This window comes from Carassius carassius, chromosome 8 (genome assembly GCF_963082965.1).
Source record: "Carassius carassius chromosome 8, fCarCar2.1, whole genome shotgun sequence".
NCBI classification, from domain to species: Eukaryota; Metazoa; Chordata; class Actinopteri; order Cypriniformes; family Cyprinidae; genus Carassius; species Carassius carassius.
In genome coordinates this window covers 29,812,323-29,839,499 of record NC_081762.1, presented here as the reverse complement: position 1 = coordinate 29,839,499, position 27,177 = coordinate 29,812,323, and the positions used below count along the sequence as shown (strand labels likewise).

Below are 27,177 nucleotides of genomic sequence, written 5' to 3'. Positions count from 1 at the left end.
TGGCTGCTACAGACCGGACCTCACAAACTCCTGATGGCAAACTAACCACACGAACATGATTAAGTTAACCAAGGACAGTGTTAGCATAGAGCAACACATCAGTGGTTCCCACATTTACTACAAGTAAATAAACAGTACCTCGTGTAACCTGCACCAGTACAGGAGAGGCCAACAGACCACCTGGCAACCCGGACTCGGGGGGTTCAAAAAGAACAGTACTCTTGGCATATTTTTCAGAACAAGTAGCGGCTACAAACTTCATCATGCCACCTGGAATGCGACATGGTCTCTGCCCTCGCACTCTAACTCTTCCTGAACGTACCACAGGAGACTGATTATCAACTCGACGACAATGTTGCAGCACCTGTAATACAGAATTTGGGACATCTATGGTTGAAAGTGAATCAAACAGGGCCGGTCCATGCTGTCCAAAAAGCCCCAGAACACCTGGGACCCTTGTACACAAGCCACCAGGAGGATCCCGCACAACAAGCACACCACATCCTGTAATCACTTGACCACACAGTTCAATGCTCAATTCCATATAACCAATATAGGGGATTGAAAGACCATAGCGGCTCTAAGCTGCAACCACTGGCACGATTTAAGTCGATCCTGCCCCCAAGGTTCAAAATATTTCCGAAAACAACTCTCAGTAATTGTAGTTACCATGGAACCAGTATCGACCAGACAGGGCACTCGAACTCCACCAATTACAACAACAAGGTGTGGGCATGACGACATTAAATGCGACATATTCAAGACGTTTGAGCCAGTTACCTCCCCACCCGTGCTATGGCCCTGAAGCACGGTGGGGGCTAGTTTTCCGACGCTGCCGATGGGCCAGGCTGTTTACCTCCAGTTCCTAGTGGGATGGAGTGGGAGGGGAGCTGAGGGCGAGAGGGGACATGTTCCTCATCACAATCTCTGGCAAAATGACCAGGCTTTTGACACCTTCTACAAATAACTGGTTCCTGACGGGAAGATTGCCCCCGCAACGGAGAAGCCTGCAAAAGGGCAAAACTTTGTGTAAGTTTAGTCAACTGTGCTTGCTGGGATTTAAGCATATCCCTCAATTCTGCAAACTGCAGAAACTGGCACAGACTATGCCACCCCGTTTCTGTGAACGGGGAAATTTATACCCGAAATATAGCACACAGGTTTGTTACCACTAAATACAAGAGACGTGGATCTAAATAAAAAATGCTTTTATTTCACAATAATAATTAAAATTTAAAAAACTGTTGACCAAAAAAAAAAAAAAAAAAAAAAGATACTTTGCGGCTGAGGCTTACCAGTAGGGCAGCTAGCTGAACAGTGAGTATCCTAAGACACACCACTCACCCAACTATGCCCCGCACAAACACTCACACCACACACACTCTAAATGAGGGAGACGCAGATCTCAAATGGCAAACACTCTGTGAGAGAAACACAACCACCACAGGGCCAAGACAGCTAGCTTCCCTCGCTGGGGGCCTTCAGCACCTGAAATAAACAAAAAAAGAGAAAGTAAAAAAAAAACACTAGTTCAACTCACATTCAATCCAACAACTTGCATTAGAATAAGTTCAAACCATGGAGGGGAACAGCAATGGACAATTTACTGGCCACAGGGGTCAGACAGAGAGATGTAAATACTCCACTAGGTTTGTGCCAAAAGCTCATGAGCCTAGACATATCATGGAGCAGCAAGAAGTTAAAGAGAGCAAAACCAGAAAATAATAAAGCAAACAATACAAGTGAAAACAGGCTTCGAATTAAATCACACGAGATACAAAAAAAAAAAAAATAGTTAAAGAACAAAAAAAAACCTTCAAAGCTGAAGAACTCCGCTAACAAAACTTAAATCAACATTAAACAAAAACACGCTGCTGGTGGCAATATAACAACTGGTGGGGCTAAGCAGGCACCGTTAACGGTACATCTCTTTAAATGACGGCTCAGACTAGCCACCCTCCACCAAAAACACCAGTATGAGAGTGAAAAACAAAAAGCAAACAAAGCAATGATCAAATACAAAAAAAAAACGGTCACAGTCATAAAAATAGCAGCAGAACAAACAGTGCAGTCTTAACCCTGTCTAAGGAGAGTTTTGCCTTTCTGTCCACAGCATCGAAGTGCTCACGAGCAGCTGCACCAGAAGTAGATCGCTAAACACACGGGTTTGGTTACTCACAGATTTATCCATAATCGATGAACTGCAAATATGCAGGCATTCTTGAGCGAAGGACAGCCTGTACCCAACAGCAACATCGTACCAATCGTGACCATAACCTGGCTCCCGCGAGCCAGGCGCACACACACCAACTATTGTACGATGCGTACCCTGGTGACAAACTATGCCTTAAATACACCCGATAAGCTGTCGCACCTGTCATTCAGGTGAAAACCACATTTAATAGGGCGGTACTTAGACTGCCCTACCACACAAAAGGTTTCCAGAGCCAAGTCAAGTCAAGTCACCTTTATTTATATAGCGCTTTAAACAAAATACATTGCATCAAAGAAACTGAACAACATTCATTAGGAAAACAGTGTGTCAATAATGAAAAATGATAGTTAAAGGCAGTTCATCATTGAATTCAGTGATGTCATCTCTGTGTCGTTAAATAGTGTCTGTGCATTTATTTGCAATCAAGTCAACGATATCGCCTGAACTTTAGATGAAGTGACCCCAACATAGCAAGCCAGAGGCGACAGCGGCAAGGAACCGAAACTCCATCGATGACAGAATGGAGAAAAAAACCTTGGGAGAAACCAGGCTCAGTTGGGGGGCCAGTTCTCCACTGACCAGACGAAACCAGTAGTTAAATTCCAGGCTGCAGCAAAGTCAGATTGTGCAGAAGAATCATCTGTTTCCTGTGGTCTTGTCCTGCAGGTCCTCCTAGACAAGGTCTTTACAGGGGATCTGTATCTGGGGCTCAAGTTGTCCTGGTCTCGGCTGTCTTTCAGGGCAGTAGAGGTCCTTTCTAGGTGCTGATCCACCATCTGGTCTGGATACGTACTGGATCCGGGTGACTGCAGTGACCCTCTGATCTGGATACAGACTGGATCTGGTGGCTATGGTGACCTCGGAGTAAGAGAGAAACAGACAAATATTAGCATAGATGCCTTTCTTCTAATGATGTAGCAAGTACATAGGGTGTTATGGGAAGTGTTTCCGTTTCCGGTTTACCTAATTAATGCAGCCTAAAAATCCTTTAATGGATTTGGATTATTAAAAGCATATTAGTATGTTATGTGTAAAGCAGATTAAAGAAATGGGTCTTTAATCTAGATTTTTAATCTAGAGTTATTCCAGAGTTTAGGCGCCAAATAGGAAAAGGATCTGCCGCCCGCAGAATTGATATTGATATTCTAGGTATTATTAAATTGCCTGAGTTTTGAGAACATAGCGGACGTAGAGGATTATAATGTTAAAGGAGCTCATTCAAATTCTGAGGTGCAAAACCATTCAGGGCTTTATAAGTAATAAGAAATATTTTAAAATCTATACGATGTTTGATAGGGAGCCAGTGCAGTGTTGACAGTACTGGGCTAATATGGTCATACTCCCTAGTTCTAGTAAGAACTCTTGCTGCTGCATTTTGGACTAGCTGTAGTTTGTTTACTAAGCGTGCAGAACAACCACCCAATAAAGCATTACAATAATCTAACCTTGAGGTCATAAATGCATGGATTAACATTTCTGCATTTGACATTGAGAGCATAGGCCGTAATTTAGATATAATTTTGAGATGGAAAAATGCAGTTTTACAAGTGCTAGAAACAGTGTTCTAGGTTATTACAAGCAGAGTTTTTAGGTCCTATAATTAACACCTCAGTTTTTTTCAGAATTTAGCAGTAAGAAATTACTCGTCATCCAGTTTTTTATATCAACTATGCATTCCATTTGTTTTTCAAATTGGTGTGTTTCACCGGGCTGCGAAGAAATATAGAGCTGAGTATCATCAGCATAACAGTGAAAGCCAACACCATGTTTCCTGATGATATCTCCCAAGGGTAACATATAAAGCGTGAGCGAAGAGCGAAGAGTAGTGGCCCTAGTACTGTGCCTTGAGGTACTCCATACTGCACTTGTGATCGATATGATACATCTTCATTCACTGCTACGAACTGATGGCGGTCATATAAGTACGATTTAAACCATGCTAATGCACTTCCATTGATGCCAACAAAGTGTTCAAGTCTATGCAAAAGAATGTTGTGGTCAGTTGTGTCAAACGCAGCACTAAGATCCAATAAAACTAATAGAGAGATACACCCACGATCAGATGATAAGAGTAGATCATTTGTAACTTTAAGGAGAGCAGTCTCAGTACTATGATACAGTCTAAATCCTGACTGGAAATCCTCACATATACCATTTTTCTCTAAGAAGGAATATGATTGTGAGGATACAACCTTTTCTAGTATCTTGGACAGAAAAGGGATATTCGAGATTGGTCTATAATTAACTAGTTCTTTGGGTTCAAGTTGTGGTTTTTTGATGAGAGGCTTAATAACAGCCAGTTTGAAGGTTTTGGGGACATATCCTAATGACAATGAGGAATTAATAATAGTCAGAAGAGGATCTATGACTTCTCGAAGCACCTCTTTTAGGAGCTTAGATGGTATAGGGTCTAACATACATGTTGTTGGTTTAGATGATTTAACAAGTTTATACAATTCTTCCTCTCCTATAGTAGAGAATGAGTGGAACTGTTCCTCAGGGGGTCTATAGTGCACTGTCTGATGTGATACTGTAGCTGACGGCTGAATGGTTGCAATTTTATCTCTAATAGTATCGACTTTAAAAGTAAAGTAGTTCATAAAGTCATTAATGCTGTGGTGTTGGGAAATGTCAACACTTGTTGAGGCTTTATTTTTTGTTAATTTAAGCCACTGTATTGAATAAATACCTGGGGTTATGTTTGTTTTCTTCTAAAAGAGAAGAAAAGTAATCGGATCTAGCAGTTTTTAATGCTTTTCTGTAGCATAGGTTACTTTCCCGCCAAGCAATACGAAATACCTCTAGTTTTGTTTTCTTCCAGCTGAGCTCCATTTTTTGGGCTGCTCTCTTTAGGGTGCGAGTATGCTCATTATACCATGGTGTCAAACTGTTTTCCTTAACCTTCCTTAAGCGTAAAGGAGCAACTTTATTTAAAGTGCTAGAAAAGAGAGAGTCTATAGTTTCTGTTATATCATCAAGTTGTTCTGAGGTTTTGGATATAACTTAAAAAGCAGTCTTTTGTGGTAGAAGTGATGGTTCTTCCATACTTGTAACAAGAAGTAGAATTTACAATTTTGGCTATATGAAGTTTGCACAGAACTTAATAATGATCTGAGATATCATCACTTGGCTGAATAATTTCAACACTATCAACTCCAACACTATCAATTCCATGTGACAGTATTAAATCTAGAGTATGATTTCGACAATGAGTAGGTCCTGAAACCTGTTGTCTAACACCAATAGAGTTCAGAATGTCTATAAATGCTGATCCCAATGCATCTTTTCATTATCAACATGGATATTAAAATCACCAACTATTAAAACTTTATCTGCAGCCAGAACTAACTCGGATGTAAAATCACCAAACTCTTTAATAAAGTCTGTATGGTGCCCTGGTGGCCTGTATATAGTAGCCATTACAAACATAATAGGGGATTTATCATTAACATTTTTTTCTCTGGATAAAGTTATATGTAGCACCATTACTTCAAACGAGTTATACTTGAAGCCTGCCCTCTGAGAAATCCTGAAAACGTTGTTATAAATTGAAGCAACACCCCCCCCCCCCTTTGCCTTATAGACGCGGCTCATGTTTATAACAGTAATCTTGGGGGGTGGACTCATTTAAAATAATGTAATCATCAGGTTTTAGCCAGGTTTCTGTCAAACAGAGTACATCTACATTATGATCAGTGATCATATTATTTACAAAAAGTTTTTCGTAGAAAGGGATCTGATATTCAATAAGCCATGCTTTATCATTTGTTTATCCATATTGCATCTGTTTTTTATTGGTTGAATCTCAATTAAATTGTTAATCTTAACTTGGTTTGGATGTTTTTTGTATTTTCTAGTTCGGGGAACAGACACAGTCTCTATAGTGTGATATCTAGGTGAAAGAGTCTCTATGTGCTGAGAATTAACTGACCTCTGTGACAGGAGGCAGCTAGCAGACGGTCGGTTTAGCCAGTCTGTCTGCTTCATGACCTGGGCCCCAGTTAGTCAACTATAAACTCTAAGACCATTTGCTATATTTCTAGAGAGAAGAGTGGCGCCACCCCAGGAGGGATGAAGACCATCTCTTTTCAACAGGTCAGGTCTGCCCCAAAATCTCGTCCAATTGTCTATGAAACCTATGTTATTCTGTGGGCACCACTTAGATATCCAGCCATTTAGTGATGACAATCTGCTATGCATCTCGTCACCACGGTTAGCAGGGAGGGGACCAGAGTATATTACAGTGTCTGACATCGTGCTTGCAAGTTCACACACCTCTTTAATGTTATTTTTAGTGATCTCCGACTGGCGAAGTCGAACACCATTAGTGCCGGCATGAATAACAATCTTACTGTATTTACGTTTAGCATCAGCCAGCACTTTTAAATTTGCCAAGATGTCAGGCACTCTGGCTCCCAGTAAACATTTGACTATGGTGGCTGGTGTCTCTATATTCACATTCCGTACAATAGAATCACCAATAACTAGAGCAATTTCATCAGGTTTCTCAGTGGGTGCATCACTGAGTGGGGAGAACCTGTTTAATGTTTCGGAACAGAAGAGCGGTGTTTTGACCCACGACTACGCTGCCTCACCATCACCCAGTTGCCCTGCTGCAGGGACTCTGTTTCCGGAACCGAACAATGTACAGGAATCCCTGATCTAGACGCATCCAAAGCCATATCTAGTGCCCTAACATTCTTACTGTCCTCAATTAAAGTTTGGATGATTGTCTCTAATTCTGAAATCTTCTCTGTCAGCCTAACTATTGCCCGGCATTTATCACATGTGAATTCCTCATCTGCGACAGAGATAGATAAACTGTACATGTGGCAAGAGGTACAAATAACAATAGCAGGAGAAGTCATTACTCACTGTGCTTGATGAAATAATCTTACTGCGGTTGTTTGATGAACTTGTGAAAAACTGGGAGCCTTCAAAATTGTCTCTGTCAATGGTCTGAGTTTGGTTCACTAGGCTACACAATTATGGGGAAGACCGCTGACCTGACAGTTGTCCAGAAGACAATCATTAACACCCTTCACAAGGAGGATAAGCCACAAACGCTCATTGTCAAAGAAGCTGGCTGTTCACAGAGTGCTGTATCCAAGCATGTTAACAGGAAGTTGAGTGGAAGGAAAAAGTGTGGAAGAAAAAGATGCACAACCAACCGAGAGAACCACAGCCTTATGTGGATTGTCAAGCAAAATCCATTCAAGTATTTGAGTGAAATTCATTAGGAATGGACTGAGGCTGGGGTCAAGGCATCAAGCACTTCATGCTTCCTTTTGCTGACCAGTTATTTGAAGATTCTAATTTTATTTTCCAGCAGGATTTGGCTCCTGCCCACACTGCCAAAAGCACCAAAAGTTGGTTAAATGGCCATGGTGTTGGTGTGCTTGACTGGCCATGTAGCCAGCAAACTCACCAGACCTGAACCCCACAGAGAATATTAACTATTGTAAAGAGGAAAATGAGAAACAAGAGACCAAAAAATGCAGATGAGCTGAAGGCCACTGTCACAGAAACCTTCGAATTGAGGCAGTAATTAAAGCAAAAGGAGGCCCTACCAAGTATTGAGTACATGTACAGTGATGAACAGAATGAACATACTTTCCAGAAGGCCAACTATTCAATAAAAAATTTTTTTTAATTATTTTTTATTGGTCTTATAAATTATTCTAATTTGTTCATCACAATTAAAAGAACCAAAGAATTAAACTACTTCAGTCTGTGTGCATAGGATTTATTTAATATACGAGTTGAATTACTGAAATTAATTAACTTTTCCACGACATTCTAATTTATTGAGAAGCACCTGTAAATCGCTTTATGAGTGTGTATTTATGCTTGTGTTTATTTTTGGTGTAGTTGTAAGCTGGGTTAATAAATTTTTGATTTGGTTATTACCATTAAGTGATGTGTGTACCACAGCCATGGTTAAGAAAGGCATATAATTATCATGGTTTTTAGATTTCAGTCCCAGCCCTAAGCAGTTCAACCTAATACTAAATTTAAGTTCATGCTAGAATACTTAAATTCACTCAAAGTCTGATGTAACTAAAACATACAAAAGTATAAAATATTTGCAAAGTTTTGTTTTCATCAAAATATTTAACTATTTACAACAGAGACTGATACTGAACATTCAAAATGAAAGTCTTCATAAAATGTAATCCAATAACTTTACTCTGAAAATAAAGTTTAATTCCTAAATAAATGTTTTGACATTTAAAGAATTAAAAAATCTTGGCCTAGTCTGTCAGATGCATGATATTTCATAGAGATGAGTTCATAGAGATGCATTGTTTTTAAATCTTTTTAAACAAAGCCTATTTTTATAATTATTTTCGAGCAAAATATTTTTAAAACAGATTTTCATGGTCAAATTTCAGTTTTAAATAGGTTCAAATGCTAAAAGAATTCCGTTTACAGTATTTTGCCAATACGAATTGAAGGATGAAAACTTAATTCACAGCTCCAGTTTATTTTTACATACTAAACTCAAGTTTAATGTTCTCTTATTTTTTCTTCTTTTGTTCTTTCAGTGACCAACCAGTATTCTGCAGCGAAGCACTATTACCTGCAGGCGGGGACCGTGTGCTCTGATTACTTCACTAAACCAGTTCCTCCTGACGTCTACACCGACCAGGTGCTGGAAATCTGCAGAACCTTGTGAACAAATAAAGCAAATGCTTTTATTTCTAATTTTGTCCTGTTAGTAAGTGTCATGTAGAGATCATGTGACACTGTCAGGACTGACATGAGCTGAATGTTTCTGCAGGTCCTGAAGAGAATGATCAATGCTGCTCGCTGTCGAACTGTCACACTCAAGTAACAAACCGCTTCATGAGTCTGGTCTCAAGAGGTTTGCACTGTGTCACTCATGATGTTATTGTGTGCACTCTGCAGGTGGCTGTTCTCTGCCAGTTTCTGAGAGAAGTCGACTACATGCATTCAAAGCTCTACAAAAGCAAAACAGGTGAACTTGCAATGCATGCCTGCCTTACAAAGTTGGAAACAATCTCTTATTGGTTTTTTCTCTATTCCATCAGTCATGACTCTATGGGTTCGTTCTATGATTACATCTGGGATGTGATGATACTGGAACATCTGATGTATCCTTTTTAAAGAAGACCCAGTCTCAGACCAACACGAGTGCGCTGTTATCAGTCTTGTGCTCTACTTGAGCAAATGTATTCATAAAAGCATTTGAATGAGCCTTTAGTCAGCACATTGAGTGTCTCAAGACATTTATTCAAGATACTGCGGAAATGCAGTCTTAACAATATGTACCAATATTTAATTTCAGTGCAGTTTCAAAGCAAGATTTGTACAGAAGTTGCTTAATTTTCAGATGAAACTATTTGCCATCACACATGAAACTAAATCAGCTTAGTACATAGATGTGAAGCTAATGATGGTTAATCTTTTTGAACACAGATCAAGGCCATCGGACAGACAGAGTTAAACTCCAGTAATCCAGAGGAAGTCCTGCAGCTTACAGCACAAAAAATGAAGAAGAAATTCCTACAGGCCTTGGCTAAACTCTACTTTAATTTCATTCCAAGGGAGTGTTTTACTTTTTTTTTACTGGGGTTTTTTTTTTTTTACCTGTCAAATAAATATGGCTATGATAATTTGTTTTGTCCTATTTTTATAATATACAAATGTATATACACACACACACACACACACACACACACACACACACACACACACACACACACACACATTCACACACATCTAATTTTCACAATTATGTGTCAATAAAGAACAATCAAACGCACAATTTAATGCCTTTGGTAAAGTTGAAATGAGCACATGTAAACATTCTATACACAAATGAACCCTATGCTGTATAACGAACATTGGACTGGCAGGAAATTTGGAATTTTAGGAAGTCATCATTTGAACTCCAGAGAAAAACATAAAAATAAAATAGAAAATGTACAAAAATCCTACACAAATTCTGAGGCCTGCTCTTGTTTTTTTTTTTTTTGCACTATATTTTTAAGTATAAGAACCATAATAATCACAGGGAATGCCTATTCAGAATATAAAACAGTGTTGCTTTTTGAAGTCTATTTTGCTACTTAAATAGCAGTTACCTGTGCACATATTATGTTGAATGACCTGAGCTTGAGATGAAGTCTAGAGCTAGAGTGACAGTAAAAATCACAGTTCACTGATCCTACTGAATGAACACTAGTGTTAGCTGGGTTTCTCAGCGCTGCTGGGTGGTGTTGGTGGGAAGAAGGGCTCCAGGCTTTTTGACTGCTTCTCCTGAGCCTCTTTCTGTAAATGAGAACATGACCTCCATTAAAAAAAAATGGTTAAATGGACCTGACTGAAACAATGCCACCGCAGAACCAAATGAGCACAACATGCTCATAAATGTTCCTCATTCCACCTCTAAACTTCTGCAACCGCCGATAGCGCTGATCTCTACGATTAATATGAGTTAAGCTCTAGACTCACCAGCATGCAGAGGTAGTCCACATGTGTTTGAATGTTGTGTCTTTCCTCAGAAGTCACTTGGCCAAATTCTCTTAGCCGTGCGCTCTCATAACACATCATGGACTCCACGAAAGGAGCCATCCAGTTCACACAGGTCTCAATGGCCTCCCACTTCAGTCCTGTGTGGAGGACAAACAGATTCGTCTGATCTACACATGCTCCAAACTACTACTCTTTATGCTTTGCTCAGTAATATAAACTGCACAAAAACAATGCACATGTTGATGCAGTTATCTTTAAAAATGTATGTTTGCCATAAGAATCAATGTGCCCTTTATGTGTACAACAAAATGTCTAGTATCGCTATGTTATGTTACCAGACCTTATTTTACTCATGAACTGAAAATCCCTGTAATAAAAAATGCACAGGAAAATCCTGGTGGAAAGAGTAAACTGCATTATGCGGTTGTTTCACTGTTGTTTTTATTGTTAATTGCTGGTTTCATTGCTTTTTTGCTAATTTTGATTGCTTCTATTGTCCTCATTTGTAAGTTGCTTTGAATAAAAGCATCTGCTAAATGACTAAATGTAAATGTAATGTGTCAGGAAGAAGAACTAGCATTTACACCAGGGTTCCTCAATTATTTTTAGCCGAGGGCTGAATTCTGCCAGCAATACCAAGCAAAGAGCCACTGACCTATAAACAGGTGCATCTCAATGAATTAGAATGACGTGGAAAAGTTCATTTATTTCAGTAATTCCTCTCAAATTGTGAAACTCGTGTATTAAATAAATTCAATGCACACAGACTGCAGTAGTTTAAGTCTTTGGTTCATTTAATTGTGATGATTTTGGCTCACATTTAACAGAAACCCACCAATTCATTATGGAGTGAATTCTCCAGCCCAGATCTCTTCTCTCCACTTTCCCTTATTGCAGATACAATTATTAGGTTTGTCAGTATTAATATTTTTATGCTTAGATTGTTTGGGGGGGGGGGGGGGTTCAAACTATCACACCGGGTGTCCCAACCAGACACGATGGGATAAAAAGTATATTTTCTTTATATTTTTTGTCCTAATCACCCGAGGCAGCGAAACGTGACAATTAGCAACATGGGATTAGAATCGTTTTTTTATTTTTAGTCACGTCGCGGCAGGAACAACATACACAATAGGACTTGTATATGCGCTTTATTCAATATTAAATGTGTCTAATGTGAGTTTGAATTTTATTTTGTCACACCGCAATGTAGGCACATGCATTCTAAACTGCTTCAAACTGGTTTAGATAATTAAAAACAGCTTTAGAAACATGAAGAATTTATATACCAGTAGACCTTGTTAAAATCTTACCCGATACTTTTTGGACGACATCAGCTGACATAAAGTGGCTAAAAGCCGCCGCTGCTAAGACTCCATATTTAAAGTCCAAAGAGTTGATATCAAGGATGCACCAATCTAAGAGCTAAAACAAACACAAAAAGCATATTAGATTTTTCACAGTAGTTGTCTTGATTTGATCATTTAATAGTTTATAACGGTGTGGGGAAAGTGTGTGTGATCTGAATGTAGGTTTCCTGAGTTCAATATTTAGTTTGAACTAAAAGTTCAATATTTTCTCATTCTTTTTTTTTCTTTTTTTTTATTAGATGCTTTTTATGTTCCCATTTTCAGCTATTCTGTATTGAGTAAAAGTAGGGGACATTCATACAAGTACATAAATGTTCAAAAGATAAGTCAATTTAAAAAATGTATGAAATGTGAATGAGATTTGCCAAGAATGTATAATCAAAATTACAGATGCATAAAATGTAACAAAGAAATTAAAAAATATTTGAAGCCACATAATCACATGCTAAATTGTAAATGTTATTTTCAACATGTTGTTTTTTATATCTATTTATTCATGTTTTGACATTTCACTGATAAAACTGATTTATGAATTTCTGTAATGATTTCTGCACCCTCTCTCTCTCTCTTCAGGGGTCTCCACTGCAGAACCGGGAATCATTTAGCAATCCACTTGTAACTCAAATGGCCGCGCCCTTAATTATGCAGAACTTTAAGGCTTAATTTAATTTAAATGGATGAATGAAAAAAAATTCATCCCCCCCTCACAATTGTCATGGAAAGCAAATTTAGATATATAGACCAAAATATGTTTTTGCACCAGGATGTAAGCATGCTGTAAAGTTGAGCATTTTAACAAAGGGGAGTCTATGGGATTGACTCCCTTTTGTAGCAAGCTACTAGCGGCCAGTTGATGAATTAAAGTTTAAGTCTGCCTCTGTCACTTTTTCTCTTGAGTCAAGTCACCTTTATTTATATAGCGCTTTAAATAAAATACATTGTGTCAAAGCAACTGAACAACATTCATTAGGAAAACAGTGTGTCAATAATGCAAAATGATAGTTAAAGGCAGTTTATCATTGAATTCAGTGATGTCATCTCTGTTCAGTTAAATAGTGTCTGTGCATTTATATGCAATCAAGTCAATGATATCATGTAGATGAAGTGACCCCAACTAAGCAAGCCAGAGGCGACAGCGGCAAGGAACCGAAACTCCATCGTTGACAGAATGGAGAAAAAAACCTTGGGAGAAACCAGGCTCAGTTGGGTGGCCAGTTCTCAGTTGGGTGACCAGACGAAACCAGTAGTTCAATTCCAGGCTGCAGCAAAGTCAGATTGTGCAGAAGAATCATCTGTTTCCTGTGGTCTTGTCCTGGTGCTCCTCTGAGACAAGGTCTTTACAGGGGATCTGTATCTGGGGCTCTAGTTGTCCTGGTCTCCGCTGTCTTTCAGGGCTGTAGAGGTTTCTAGGTGCTGATCCACCATCTGGTCTGGATACGTACTGGATCCGGGTGACTGCAGTGACCCTCTGATCTGGATACAGACTGGATCTGGTGGCAACGGTGACCTCAGAATAAAAGAGAAACAGACAAATATTAGCGTAGATGCCATTGTTCTAATGATGTAGCAAGTACATAGGGTGTTATGGGAAGTGTTCCCGTTTCCGGTTTACCTAATTAATGCAGCCTAAAAATCCTTTAACGGATTTGGATATTAAAAGCATATTAGTATGTTATGTGTAAGCCAGGTTAAAGAGATGGGTCTTTAATCTAGATTTAAACTGCAAGAGTGTGTCTGCCTCCCAAACAATATGGTCATACTTCGTGGTTCTAGTAAGAACTCTTGCTGCTGCATTTTGGACTAGCTGTAAATTGTTTACTAAGCATGCAGAACAACCACCCAATAAAGCATTACAATAACCTTGTAACCTTGAGGTCATAAATGCATGGATTAACATTTCTGCATTTGACATTGAGAGCATAGGCCGTAATTTAGATATATTTTTGTGATGGAAAAATGCAGTTTTACAAATGCTAGAAACGTGGGTTCCTTTTCAGGAACTCGAGCTTCGTCGAATGCTTTGGGGAACGTCCCTGATGAGACCGACTCTGAATATCGTGTGCAATTTGTCCAACGGAAGGGCGTGACATCACGGGCGGGGTGACGTAGCGACCAGGAAGCTATAAAAGCACGTGCCGTGCAGCTGGCTTCAGCTTCGCGTCTGTCAGCAAGCGCTCTGTGTGTGCATGTCAAAAGTCTGTCCCGTTGGTCCTATTTATTGTTGTCTGTCTCTTAGCCATTAAAAGATCGCTAAAACAGCTCAATATTCCTAAAGTAAAGCACAAGACCAAACATATTAAGGGCGATTCCAAGCCACGTTATAGATTGTGTGTTCCTCCCTGCCCTCGCTACATCACGAGTGGGGACACACAGAGTTTATGCGTGGCTTGCCTGGGATCGAAGCACACTGAGTCGGCTCTTGAGGGGGCATTGGGCATGTGAACGATTGCCAATGCGGACGCTTCGATTCCGGAGGGCTCTCTTCAAGGAGGGAGCCTTCACCAGCGTTCCCCACGGTGCTGGCCCCGCTTCTGCCGAGGCAGAACGGCTGCTGCACTCGTGGGGTTCGCAGGTGGATTTGTCAGAGGGAATGGAGACGGGCCAGTCCTTATCTCCTTCCTCATCTGCCAGATCCGGCGCCCAAGCCCTGGGTTCAGAAGCACGCTCGTCGGTTCCTTCCCCCCAGGGTGAGGGATCAGCTCTTCACCTCTATTCCTCCGAGGAGGTCGATGTGGAGACTGTTGCTGGGGATTCGCCAGGATCATCCGTATTTCTGCCTCTTTGGCCTTGATTCACTATATTATGGCAACGTGATGGGGCTGAGAGAGCGGGGTTATAGAGCGATGCCACGGGTCAAACAGACGCTCGCGGGCTATCTGTCGCCCGGATCGGCATCGTCTCTAAAGGCTCTGACATTGCCCACCAAGCCTCTTAGAGTTACATCTTCGCTGGTGGGCAAAGGTTATGTGGCAGCAAGTCAGGCTGGGGCTTGCCTTCACACCATGGCGGTCCTACAAGCTTATCAGGCCAACCTGCTGGGAGATATCGATGAGGGAGAGGGGATCATGTCTGAAGATATTGAAGAGCTTAGAAAGACCGCTGATCTCTCCCTCCGCGCCACTAAAGAGACCGCTCGTGCAATTGGGCAGTCTATGGCAGCCTTAGTGGCCGCGGAGAGGCATTTGTGGCTGACCCTGTCAGAAATCAAAGAAAGAGACAGGTTCTGCCTCCTGGACGCCCCGCTTCAGCCTTCTGGCCTGTTTGGCGACACAGTCATACTGTCGTCGACAGGTTCCAGGAGGCACGAAAACAGGCAGCGGCGTTCCAGAATTTCCTCCCTCGTCGCTCTCGTGGTGCATCTGGGTGGGAGACTTCCAAAGCTAAGCCTGATTTAAGAACTGTTATCGAGGCCCGGAAGTCCTCGCCAAAAAGATTCAGACGCCAATGGCTCAAGGATCCTGAGGGTAGCCCCTACTGGGGTACAGCGCGGTCCACCTCATTATACAGTGCCCGCCTCACCTCAGTGTCCTCAGGAGGTCGGTCTGCCAACCCTGCTAGAGTTTCAGGGCGCAGCGGCCTCCAGCGAGCGCTGCTCCCAGTTATTTCCGCCCGCGAGCGTAGCGGAGCTGGGATGCTTGGCGCCCCTTCGGGGGCCTCTTACACCAGAGGTCAGTCTTGAGAGACTGATTCCCTTAGTAGATTATTTAGCAGCGTGGAAACTACTGCCAAATGTATCTCATCGGGTCCTGCGTACAATAGAAAAAGGCTACTGCATTCAGTTCGGTCATCCACCGCCAAAGTTCCAGATCCTTCTGTGGTCCCAGGGCAAACTCCTCTCGCTCAGAGTAGTGTATATTCCTGGGAGATTGGATGTGGGAGCAGACATACTGTCGAGGCAGGGGCCGAGGCCCGGGGAATGGAAACTTCACCCCGAGGTGGTGAAGCAGATATGGGGAATGTTTGGTACAGCCCAGGTTGACCTCTTTGCGACTCAGGAGACATCGCAATGTCCCCTCTGGTTCTCTCTAGTTCATCCAGCTCCTCTGGGACTGGTCGCTATTGTACAGACCTGGCCGAGGCTTCGTCTGTACGCATTTCCCTCTATCGCTCTGCTCCCGGGAGTTCTGGCAAGAGTACGCCGGGACGGGGTCCGTCTGTTATTAGTAGCCCCGTTCTGGCCGGGCCGAGTATGGTTCGCAGATCTAGTCTCGCTCCTCAACGGCTCTCTGGGGAGATACCGATCAGGACAGACCTACTCTCACAGGCGCAGGGCACGATAATTCACCCTCGCCCGGAGCTGTGGAAACTGTGGGTGTGGCCCCTGAGGGGGCACAGCTCATAGAATCCGGTCTCTCAACTGAGGTTGTTGAGACCCTCCTCCAATCCAGAGCTCCATCTACAAGGAAACTGTACGCCCTGAAGTGGAAACTCTTCACCTCATGGTGCAGAGACCGCCAGCTTGACCCTCGTAACTGCCCAGTTGTTACAGTTCTGGAGTTTCTACAAGCTAGGCTTTCTGCAGGGTTAACCCACTCCACCCTAAAGGTGTATGTGGCGGCCATAGCTGCTTACCATGTCCCTTTCAATGATCGGTCAGTGGGTAGACACCCCCTAGTTACACGTTTCCTCCGCGGTGCGCTGAGGCTGAGACCTCCAGTAAGATCCCGTGTTCCCCCCTGGGATTTGGTTGTGGTTTTAGAGGCTCTTTGTAAAGCTCCATTCGAGCCAATACAAGATATCTCAGATAGACATCTGACACTTAAAACTGCCCTGTTACTGGCAATCACTTCACTAAAGAGGGTTGGAGATCTTCAGGCCCTTTCGGTGCCCCCTACTTACCTAGACTTTGCCCCTGGTATGACCAAAGCATTTTTATACCCTAGAGGGGGTTATGTTCTGAAGGTTCCCTCTGTTACACCACACCTATCGTACTGCAGGCCTTCTGTCCTCCTCCCTTTCGGGAGCCAGACCAGGAAAAGCTAAATTGTATGTGTCCAGTGCGAGCACTGGACGCATATGTCCACAGAGCTGCCCTGTGGAGAAAATCAGACCAATTGCTTGTTTGCTACGGTCCTCCTAAAAAGGGTTCTCCTGCCACCAAGCAGACCCTAAGTCGTTGGATAGTCGAGGCTATCAACATCTCCTATGAGTCCTCTGGTCTTCCCCTTCCTTTGGGAGCCAAGGCTCACTCTACTCGGAGTATGGCGGCCTCTAAGGCCTTCTCAGCAGGTGTGTCCCTCTTGGACATCTGCAACGCTGTGGGGTGGTCCACGCCCTCTACATTTGTCAGATTTTATGACCTTGACATGCGAGCCACTCCGGGCTCTTCTGTTCTCTCGCCTTAGCTGTGCTCTTCGGATACACACTAGACAGGGATTTGGAAGTCTGGCAGCATGGGCACATTGTTCCGCAAAGCGTTCGATGCAGCTCGAGTTCCTGAAAAGGAACGTCTCAAGGTTACGAATGTAACCCTGGTTCCTTGAAGGAACGAGACGCTGCGTCGCAGAGCCATACTTCCAGCACCCCTGCCGGCGCTTGCTTCCCTACTCGAAGCTGAAGCCAGCTGCACGGCACGTGCTTTTATAGCTTCCTGGTCGCTACGTCACCCTGCCCGTGATGTCACGCCCTTCCGTTGGACAGATTGCACACGATATTCAGAGTCGGTCTCGTCAGGGACGTTCCCCAAAGCGTTCGACGCAGCGTTTCGTTCCTGTCAAGGAACCAGGGTTACATTCATAACCTTGAGACGTTTCTAAGGAAAGATTGCAATCAAATAGCACACCTAGGTTCCTAACTGATGACGAAGAATTGACAGAGCAACCATCAAGTCTTAGACAGTGTTCTAGGTTATTACAAGCAGAGTTATTAGGTCCTATAATTAACACCTCTTTTTTTTCTAAATTTAAGTAAGAAATTTCTCGTCATCCAGTTTTTTATATCGACTATGCATTCCATTAGTTTTTCAAATTGGTGTGTTTCACCGGGCCACGAAGAAATATAGAGCTGAGTATCATCAGCATAACTGTGAAAGCTAACACCATGTTTCCTGATGATATCTCCCAAGGGTAACATATAAAGCGTGAAGAGTAGCGGCCCTAGTACTAAGCCTTGAGATACTCCATACTGCACTTGTGATCGATATGATACCTTCATTCACTGCTACGAACTGATGACGGACATATAAGTACGATTTAAACCATGCTAATGCACTTCCATTAATGCCAACAAAGTGTTCAAGTCTATGCAAAAGAATGTTGTGGTCAATTGTGTCAAACGCAGCACTAAGATCCAATAAAACTAATAGAGAGATACACCCACGATCAGATGATAAGAGCAGATAATTTGTAACTCTTAAGGAGAGCAGTCTCAGTACTATGATACGGTCTAAATCCTGACTGAAAATCCTCACATATACCATTTTTCTCTAAGAAGGAATATAATTGTGAGGATACCACCTTTTCTAGTATCTTCGACAGAAAAGAGAGATTCGAGATTGGTCTGTAATTAACTAGTTCTTTGGGGTCAAGTTGTGGTTTTTTGATGAGAGGCTTAATAACAGCCAGTTTGAAGGTTTTGGGAACATATCCTAATGACAATGAGGAATTTATAATAGTCAGAAGAGGATCTATGACTTCTGGAAGCACCTCTTTTAGGAGCTTAGACGGTATAGGGTCTAACATACATGTTGTTGGTTTAGATGATTTAACAAGTTTATACAATTTTTCCTCTCCTATAGAATGAGTGGAACTGTTCCTCAGGCGGTCTATAGTGCACTGTCTGATGCGATACTGTAGCTGACGGCTGAATGCTTGCAATTTTATCTCTAATAGTATCGATTTTAGAAGTAAAGTAGTTCATAAAGTCATTACTGCTGGGGTGTTGGGAAATGTCAACACTTTGTTGAGGCTTTATTTTTCGTTAATTTAGCCTCGAGGTATTTATTTATTTAACATGAATAAATACCTGGGGTTATGTTTGTTTTCTTCTAAAAGAGAAGAAAAGTAATCGGATCTAGCAGTTTTTAATGCTTTTCTATAGGATAGGTTACTTTCCCGCCAAGTAATATGAAATACCTCTAGTTTTGTTTTCTTCCAGCAGCGCTCCATTTTTCGTGCTGCTTTCTTTAGGGTGCGAGTATGCTCATTATACCATGGTGTCAAACTGTTTTCCTTAACCTTCCTTAAGCGTAAAGGAGCAACTGTATTTAAAGTGCTAGAAAAGAGAGAGTCCATAATTTCTGTTACATCATCAAGTTGTTCTGAGGTTTTGGATATGCTAAGGAATTTGGATACATCAGGAAGATAACTTGTGGTAGAAGAGGTAGAAGTGATGGTTCTACTATACTTGTAAGAAGAAGTAGAATTTACAATTTTGGCTATATGAAGTTTGCACAAAACTAAATAATGATCATAGATATCATCACTTGGCTGCATAATTTCAACACTATCAACATCAATTCCATGTGACAGTATTAAATCTAGAGTATGATTTTGAAAAATGAGTAGGTCCTGAAATGTGTTGTCTAACCCCAATAGAGTTCAGAATGTCTATAAATGCTGATCCCAATACATCTTTTTCATTATCAACATGGATATTAAAATCACCAACTATTAAAACTTTATCTGCAGCCAGAACTAACTCGGATGTAAAATCACCAAACTTTTTAATAAAGTCTGTATGGTGCCCTGGTGGCCTGTATACAGTAGCCAGTGTAACATAACACTAACATAACAGGGGATTTATCATTAACATTTGTTTCTCTGGATAATGTTATATGAAGCACCATTACTTCAAACGAGTTATACTTGAAGCCTGCCCTCTGAGAAATCCTGAAAACGTTGTTATAAATTGAAGCAACACCTCCCCCTTTGCCTTTTAGACACGGCTCATATTTATAAAAGTAATCTTGGTGGGTGGACTCATTTAAAATAATGTAATCATCAGGTTTTAGCCAGGTTTCTGTCAAACAGAGCACATCTATATTATGATCAGTGATCATATCATTTACAAAAAGCATTTTCGTAGAAAGGGATCTGATTTTCAATAAGCCAAACTTTATCATTTGTTTATCCATATTGCATCTGTTTTTAATTTGTTGAACCTCAATTAAATTGTTAATCTTAACTTGGTTTGGACGTTTTTTGTATTTTCTAGTTCGGGGAACAGACACAGTCTCTATAGTGTGATATCTAGGTGAAAGAGACTCTATATGCTGAGAATTAGCTGACCTCTGTGATGTGAGGCAGCTAGCAGGCAGTTGGTGTGGCCAGTCTGTCTGCTTCCTGACCTGGGCCCCAGTTAGTCAAGTATAAACACTAAGACTATTTTACATATTTCTAGAGAGAAGAGTGGCGCCACCCCAGGAGGGATGAAGACCATCTCTTTTCAACAGGACAGGTCTGCCCCAAAAGCTCATCCAATTGTCTATGAAACCTATGTTATTCTGTGGGCACCACTTAGACATCCAGCCATTGAGTGATGACAATCTGCTATGCATCTCGTCACCACGGTAAGCAGTGAGGGGACCAGAGCATATAACAGTGTCTGTCATCATGCTTGCAAGGTCACACACCTCTTTAATGTTATTTTTAGTGATCTCCGACTGGCGAAGTCGAACATCATTAGCGCCGGCATGAATAACAATCTTACTGTATTTACGTTTAGCATTAGCCAGCACTTTTAAATTTTGCCAAGATGTCAGGCGCTCTGGTTCTTGTTTATCTTGACAAGAAGTGCATTTATTTACAGTCTCAGGATGACTGAGAATAGGAGACATTTTAGACATGCGTTTCACTTCACTTCAGTCGTAGCGCGGATACTGTCATGGTCATTTAAGTTATGAAGTTACTCTAGTTAGTCAAATAAAGCTGCATTAAAACTGTGCATGCATGTATTATATTTTATAGAATTCACATTTAAGAGCGTGTTCTGGAGCAGCCCAGCACTGTCTCCCTGATCTAACACACTATTAACTCAACTCATAGCTCATTAATATAGACTTGTAGACATGGAAGTCAAAGAGATTTGAGAGAAGATATGATGCATCTGTCAGATCCGCATCACATTCAGCAGCAGCAGCAGCAGCTTTTAAAGTAATAGCAACCGAAACAACCTAATAACCAACTGCTGTGATGTCTGTCAAACAAAGAAAGAAAAAGAAAGACAAGGAAATCAATAACTTTTATCTATATATATTTATTTTAGAATTTAATGTTAAAATACAACATTTATTATAATGGGTTTATTTGAAGATTGTTTGATGTTAACTTAAATTAAAGTTATGTTTTAAAGTCTAATACATGTTAAAATAGATAGCTCTCAATTATACTGTAAGGCTGAATGGTAATAGTCAGTGGTTAAATTTTAGGGGGGGAAATTTAATAGACATCAGTAGTATTGGTATCTTCAGTCATAAAAAAAAGATGCCATTAAAAAAATGTAGTGTCTTTATGTTGTTCTTACATTCATTTGAAGACTGAATGTGAAATTATGGTAATATAAAAGTATATTTAAACTTTAATGTTAGGTGGGATTAATCGTGATTAATTTCAGAAAAAAAAAATCTTTTTTTTTTAATCGATCGACATCACTAATCACTATCTATCTATCTATCTATCTATCTATCTATCTATCTATCTATCTATCTATCTATCTATCTAAGCTCCACTTCAGTTAACACAGGCCAAAATATATATTTTTACAAAATTTCAAAAGGAAAGCGCATTCAATCATTCATTCAAATGCTAAAAATGAAAATGAAGCTTTTATTTTAAAGAAAAATTGCAGGGAGACCTCAAAGAGCCTCTTTTGTTGAAAACCAAATTATAACCATTTCTAATTATATATTTGGAAGTGATAAGTTGTGCTTTCAAATGTATGCTATTGCAATCCAAACTATGCACTTGCAGAGATTAAGTTTTGTGGAACAGCATTTAATGTGGTTCTAGTCGCACTGAGACATTGAAAATATAAAAAGTCAGCGGCTATTTACACTAAGTGCAAATAGCATATGTTGTTAGCAATATATGTTATTTACACAATGTGCAAATAGCTAAATATTCTATTTACACCATGCTAAAACTTTACTACTTACTGCAAACAGTGGCAATTATTAATACCTCAGTATTGTAGTACGTTGTAAAACAGTAGTAGCATTTGGACCAAGCAGACACACCACTACCGGTATATGCTATGTTTAACAAACAATATTTAACGCCCCCTCATCTAACCAAAGGGTCTATGGATCCTTCCACCAAAAGGAAACTATCATCTCCAAAAAGGTCAGATCAGGCCTCTGGTTCCATAGCAACCATAGGCACACTATCTGATAACACTAGGTTTATGGCTCACAGGAATATGGCTAAGCAACTCTATAAACTCAAGTCTCTCAAAAACACATAATGCACATAAAAATGGACTCTTCTCTAATTAATTCATAGGAAAACCTTTCTTTTAATGAACACAAATTATACTTCATTGTCTTTTGTGTATTGTATATGTTTTATATATGCTTATGATGAAACACTAGTTAACATAACCTCATCTATATGATGTTTGGTATCTATGAGTTCATATTTTCATGATCTAAATGATAGTGTATATTATATGTTGATACATTTGCAACACATTAGTTTTATTAGAATTTTAAAGATTCTTCTCATTGGAGCTGGAGCCCCAAAGTGCATCATGACTCTTTTTCAAACAGTCGAGACGTGCAAGTATCAAACTTAGTTTTATTAATTGATACATTAAGTTTCATATGCACCTTTTACAAAGGTGTGTTTGAACTAAGAAACTGATGTTTCCTTCAGGCTGTAGATCTGCTGAATATCAAATTTTATGATAGCTTCAAGATTTTTTTTATTTTCTCTTTACTGCTTAAGCTTTAACCCTTTTTCCTATGCCAACTGTATGTGTGTGTGTGTGTGTATGTTAGACAAGTTTAAGTGTTTATGAGAGTGGAGAAAGTGTAGGAGCTGTTGTGCCTTCTTAATAAAGTCTTATTTGTATCACACTTGTGGTTGTTTATTGTTTGCTCATAACTGAAGTCCCTAATCATGCAGATTTTTGCTACATGCTCTGAGTAGTATTGTACAATAAGAAAATTATTTTCCTTAACCAGGAAAGTAATGGTCTTAGAATAGACAGACAGTTGACACTGAGACGTCAAGTAAATACTTATAGCAGATGTAAATATTTATAGTTAATCATAACTATTTATGATAGATTATACATATTTCCCCTTTGAGCCCCTGTAGCAGGGCAACTGGGTGACAGTGAGGCAGCATAGTCGTGGGTCAAAACACTGCTCTTCTGTTCCGATCAAAACATTAAACAGGTTTTCCCCACTCAGTGATGCACCCACTGAGAAACCTGATGAAAGCGCTCTAGTTATTGGTGATTCTAATATACGGAATGTGAATATAGAGACACCAGCCACCATAGTCAAATGTTTACCGGGAGCCAGAGCGCCTGACGTCTTGGCAAATTTAAAAGTGCTGGCTAATGCTAAATGTAAATACAGTAAGATACAGTAATAAATACAGTTATTCATGCAAGCACTAATGATGTTCGACTTCGCCAGTCAGAGATCACTAAAAATAACATTAAAGAGGTGTGTGAACTTGCAAGCACGATGTCAGAGACTGTAATATGCTCTGGTCCCCTCCCTGCTTACCGTGGTGACGAGATGCATAGCAGATTGTCATCACTCAATGGCTGGATGTTTAAGTGGTGCCCACAAAATAACATAGGTTTCATAGACAATTGGACGAACTTTTGGGGCTGACCTGACCTGTTGAAAGAGATGGTCTTCATCCCTCCTGGAGTGGCGCCACTCTTCTCTCTAGAAATATGGCAAATAGTCTTTGTGTTTATACTTGACTAAATGGAGCCCAGGTCAGGAAGCAGACAGACTGGCTAAACTGACCGTCTGCTAGCTGCCTCACGTCACAGAGGTCAGCTACTGTAATTCTCAGCACATAGAGACTCTTTCACCTAGATATCACACTGTAGACACTGTGTCTGTTCCCCGAACTAGAAAATACAAAAAAACTTCCAAACCAAGTTAAGATTAACAATTTAATTGAGGTTCAACAAATAAAAAACAGATGCAATATGGATAAACAAATGATAAAGCTTGGCTTATTGAATATCAGATCCCTTTCTACGAAAACACTTTTTGTAAATAATATGATCACTGATCATAATATAGATGTGCTCTGTTTGACAGAAACCTGGCTAAAACCTGATGATTACATTATTTTAAATGAGTCCACCCCCCAAGATTACTGTTATAAACATGAGCCGTGTCTAAAAGGCAAAGGGGGAGGTGTTGCTTCAATTTATAACAACGTTTTCAGGATTTCTCAGAGGGCAGGCTTCAAGTATTACTCGTTTGAAGTAATGGTGCTTCAAATAACATTATCCAGAGTAACAAATGTTAATGATAAATCCCCTGTTATGTTTGTACTGGCTACTGTATACAGGCCACCTGGGCACCATACAGACTTTATTATAGAGTTTGGTGATTTTACATCTGAGTTAGTTCTGGCTGCAGATAAATTTTTAATATTTGGTGATTTTAATATCCATGTTGATAATGAAAAAGATGCATTGGGATCAGCATTTATAGACATTCTGAACTCTATTGGGGTTAGACAACACGTTTCAGGACATACTCATTGTCGAAATCATACTCTAGATTTAATACTGTCACATGGAATTGATGTTGATAGTGTTGTAATTATGCAGCCAAGTGATGATATCTCAGATCATTATTTAGTTTTGTGCAAACTTTATATAGACAAAATTGTAAATTCTACTTCTTGTTACAAGTATGGAAGAATCATCACTTCTACCACAAAAGACTGCTTTTTAAGTTATCTTCCTGATGTATCCAAATTCCTTAGCATATCCAAAACCTCAGAACAACTTGATGATGTAACAGAAACTATGGACTCTCTTTTCTAGCACTTTAAATACAGTTGTTCCTTTACGCTTAAGCAAGGTTAAGGAAAACAGTTTGACACCATGGTATAATGAGCATACTCGCACCCTAAAGAGAGCAGCCCGAAAAATGGAGTGCAGCTGGAGGAAAACAAAACTAGAGGTATTTCAATATTGCTTGGCAGGAAAGTAACCTATCCTACAGAAAAGCATTAAAAACTGCTAGATCCAATTACTTTTCTTCTCTTTTAGAAGAAAACAAACATAACCCCAGGTATTTATTCAATACAGTGGCTAAATTAACGAAAAATAAAGCTTCAACAAGTGTTGACATTTCCCAACACTACAGCAGTAATGACTTTATGAACTACTTTACTTCTAAAATCGATACTATTAGAGATAAAATTGCAACCATTCAGCCGTCAGCTACAGTATCGCATCAGACAGTGCACTATAGACCGCCTGAGGAACAGTTCCACTCATTCTCTGCTATAGGAGAGGAAGAATTGTATAAACTTGTTAAATCATCTAAACCAACAACATGTATGTTAGACCCTATACCATCTAAGCTTCTAAAAGAGGTGCTTCCAGAAGTCATAGATCCTCTTCTGACTATTATTAATACCTCATTTTCATTAGGATATGTCCCCAAAACCTTCAAACTGGCTGTTATTAAGCCTCTCATCAAAAAACCACAACTTGACCCCAAAGAACTAGTTAATTATAGACCAATCTCGAATCTCCCTTTTCTGTCCAAGATACTAGAAAAGGTGGTATCCTCACAATTATATTCCTTCTTAGAGAAAAATGGTATATGTGAGGATTTCCAGTCAGGATTTAGACCGTGCCATAGTACTGAGACTGCTCTCCTTAGAGTTACAAATGATCTTCTCTTATCATCTGATCGTGGGTGTATCTCTCTATTAGTTTTATTGGATCTTAGTGCTGCGTTTGACACAACTGACCACAACATTCTTTTGCATAGACTTGAACACTTTGTTGGCATCAGTGGAAGTGCATTAGCATGGTTTAAATCGTACTTATATGACCGCCATCAGTTTGTAGGAGTGAACGAAGATGTATCCTATCGATCACAAGTGCAGTACCTCAAGGCTCAGTACTAGGGCCGCTACTCTTCATGCTTTATATGTTACCCTTGGGAGATATCATCAGGAAATATGGTGTTAGCTTTCACTGTTATGCTGATGATACTCAGCTCTATATTTCTTCGCAGCCCGGTGAAACACACAAAGTCAAAGTCACCTTTATTTATATAGCGCCTTAAACAAAATACATTGCGTCAAAGCAACTAAACAACATTCATTGGGAAAACAGTGTCAATAATGCAAAAATGATAGTTAAAGGCAGTTCATCATTGGATTCAGTTATGTCATCTCTGTTCAGTTAAATAGTGTCTGTGCATTTATTTATTTTATATTTATTTATTTATGCAATCAAGTCAACGATATCGCTGTAGATGAAGTGTCCCCAACTAAGCAAGCCAGAGGCGACAGCGGCAAGGAACCGAAACTCCATCGGTGACAAAATGCAGAAAAAAACCTTGGGAGAAACCAGGCTCAGTTGGGGGGCCAGTTCTCCTCTGACCAGACGAAACCAGTAGTTAAATTCCAGGCTGCAGAAAAGTCAGATTGTGCAGAAGAATCATCTGTTTCCTGTGGTCTTGTCCTGGTGCTCCTCTGAGACAAGGTCTTTACAGGGGATCTGTATCTGGGGCTCTAGTTGTCCTGGTCTCCGCTGTCTTTCAGGGATGTAGAGGTCCTTTCTAGGTGCTGATCCAGCATCTGGTCTGGATACGTACTGGATCCGGGTGACTGCAGTGACCCTCTGATCTGGACACAGACTGGATCTGGTGGCCACGGTGACCTCGGAACAAGAGAGAAACAGACAAATATTAGCGTAGATGCCATTCTTCTAATGATGTAGCAAGTGCATAGGGTGTTATGGGAAGTGTTTCCGGTTCCGGTTTACCTAATTAATGCAGCCTAAAAATGCTTTAACGGATTTGGATAATAAAAGCATATTAGTATGTTATGTGTATGCCAGGTTAAAGAGATGGGTCTTTAATCTAGATTTAAACTGCAAGAGTGTGTCTGCCTCCCGAACAATGTTAGGTAGGTTATT

The 27,177-nt window shown here is 40.4% G+C and overlaps 2 protein-coding genes across 3 annotated transcripts in view; one reads left to right on the top strand and one right to left on the bottom strand.

Moving 5' to 3' along the window:
* ints8 (integrator complex subunit 8) overlaps positions 1–10,012 on the top strand; it is a 29,511-nt gene extending 19,499 nt beyond the window's left edge. Inside the window, 8 exon segments of the mRNA XM_059556960.1 lie at positions 8,764–8,867; positions 9,000–9,015; positions 9,018–9,049; positions 9,128–9,167; positions 9,170–9,197; positions 9,271–9,373; positions 9,659–9,813; positions 9,991–10,012. Of these exon segments, the coding sequence (XP_059412943.1) occupies positions 8,764–8,867; positions 9,000–9,015; positions 9,018–9,049; positions 9,128–9,167; positions 9,170–9,197; positions 9,271–9,373; positions 9,659–9,813; positions 9,991–10,012 (500 nt within the window).
* Positions 10,013–10,215: 203 nt separating this feature from the next.
* Positions 10,216–27,177, bottom strand: part of LOC132144806 (G1/S-specific cyclin-E2-like) — a 30,304-nt gene continuing 13,342 nt past the window's right edge. Inside the window, exons 1-3 of one of the 2 annotated variants that reach the window (XM_059555373.1) lie at positions 12,031–12,138; positions 10,697–10,854; positions 10,216–10,513 (exon numbers count right to left, since the gene is read on the bottom strand). In XM_059555373.1, the coding sequence (XP_059411356.1) occupies positions 10,430–10,513; positions 10,697–10,854; positions 12,031–12,061 (273 nt within the window). In that variant the 5' untranslated portion in view covers positions 12,062–12,138 and the 3' untranslated portion in view covers positions 10,216–10,429. Of the gene's footprint in view, positions 10,514–10,696; positions 10,855–12,030; positions 12,139–27,177 lie in introns of those variants that run through there. The other variant, XR_009434412.1, reaches the window with a different exon arrangement.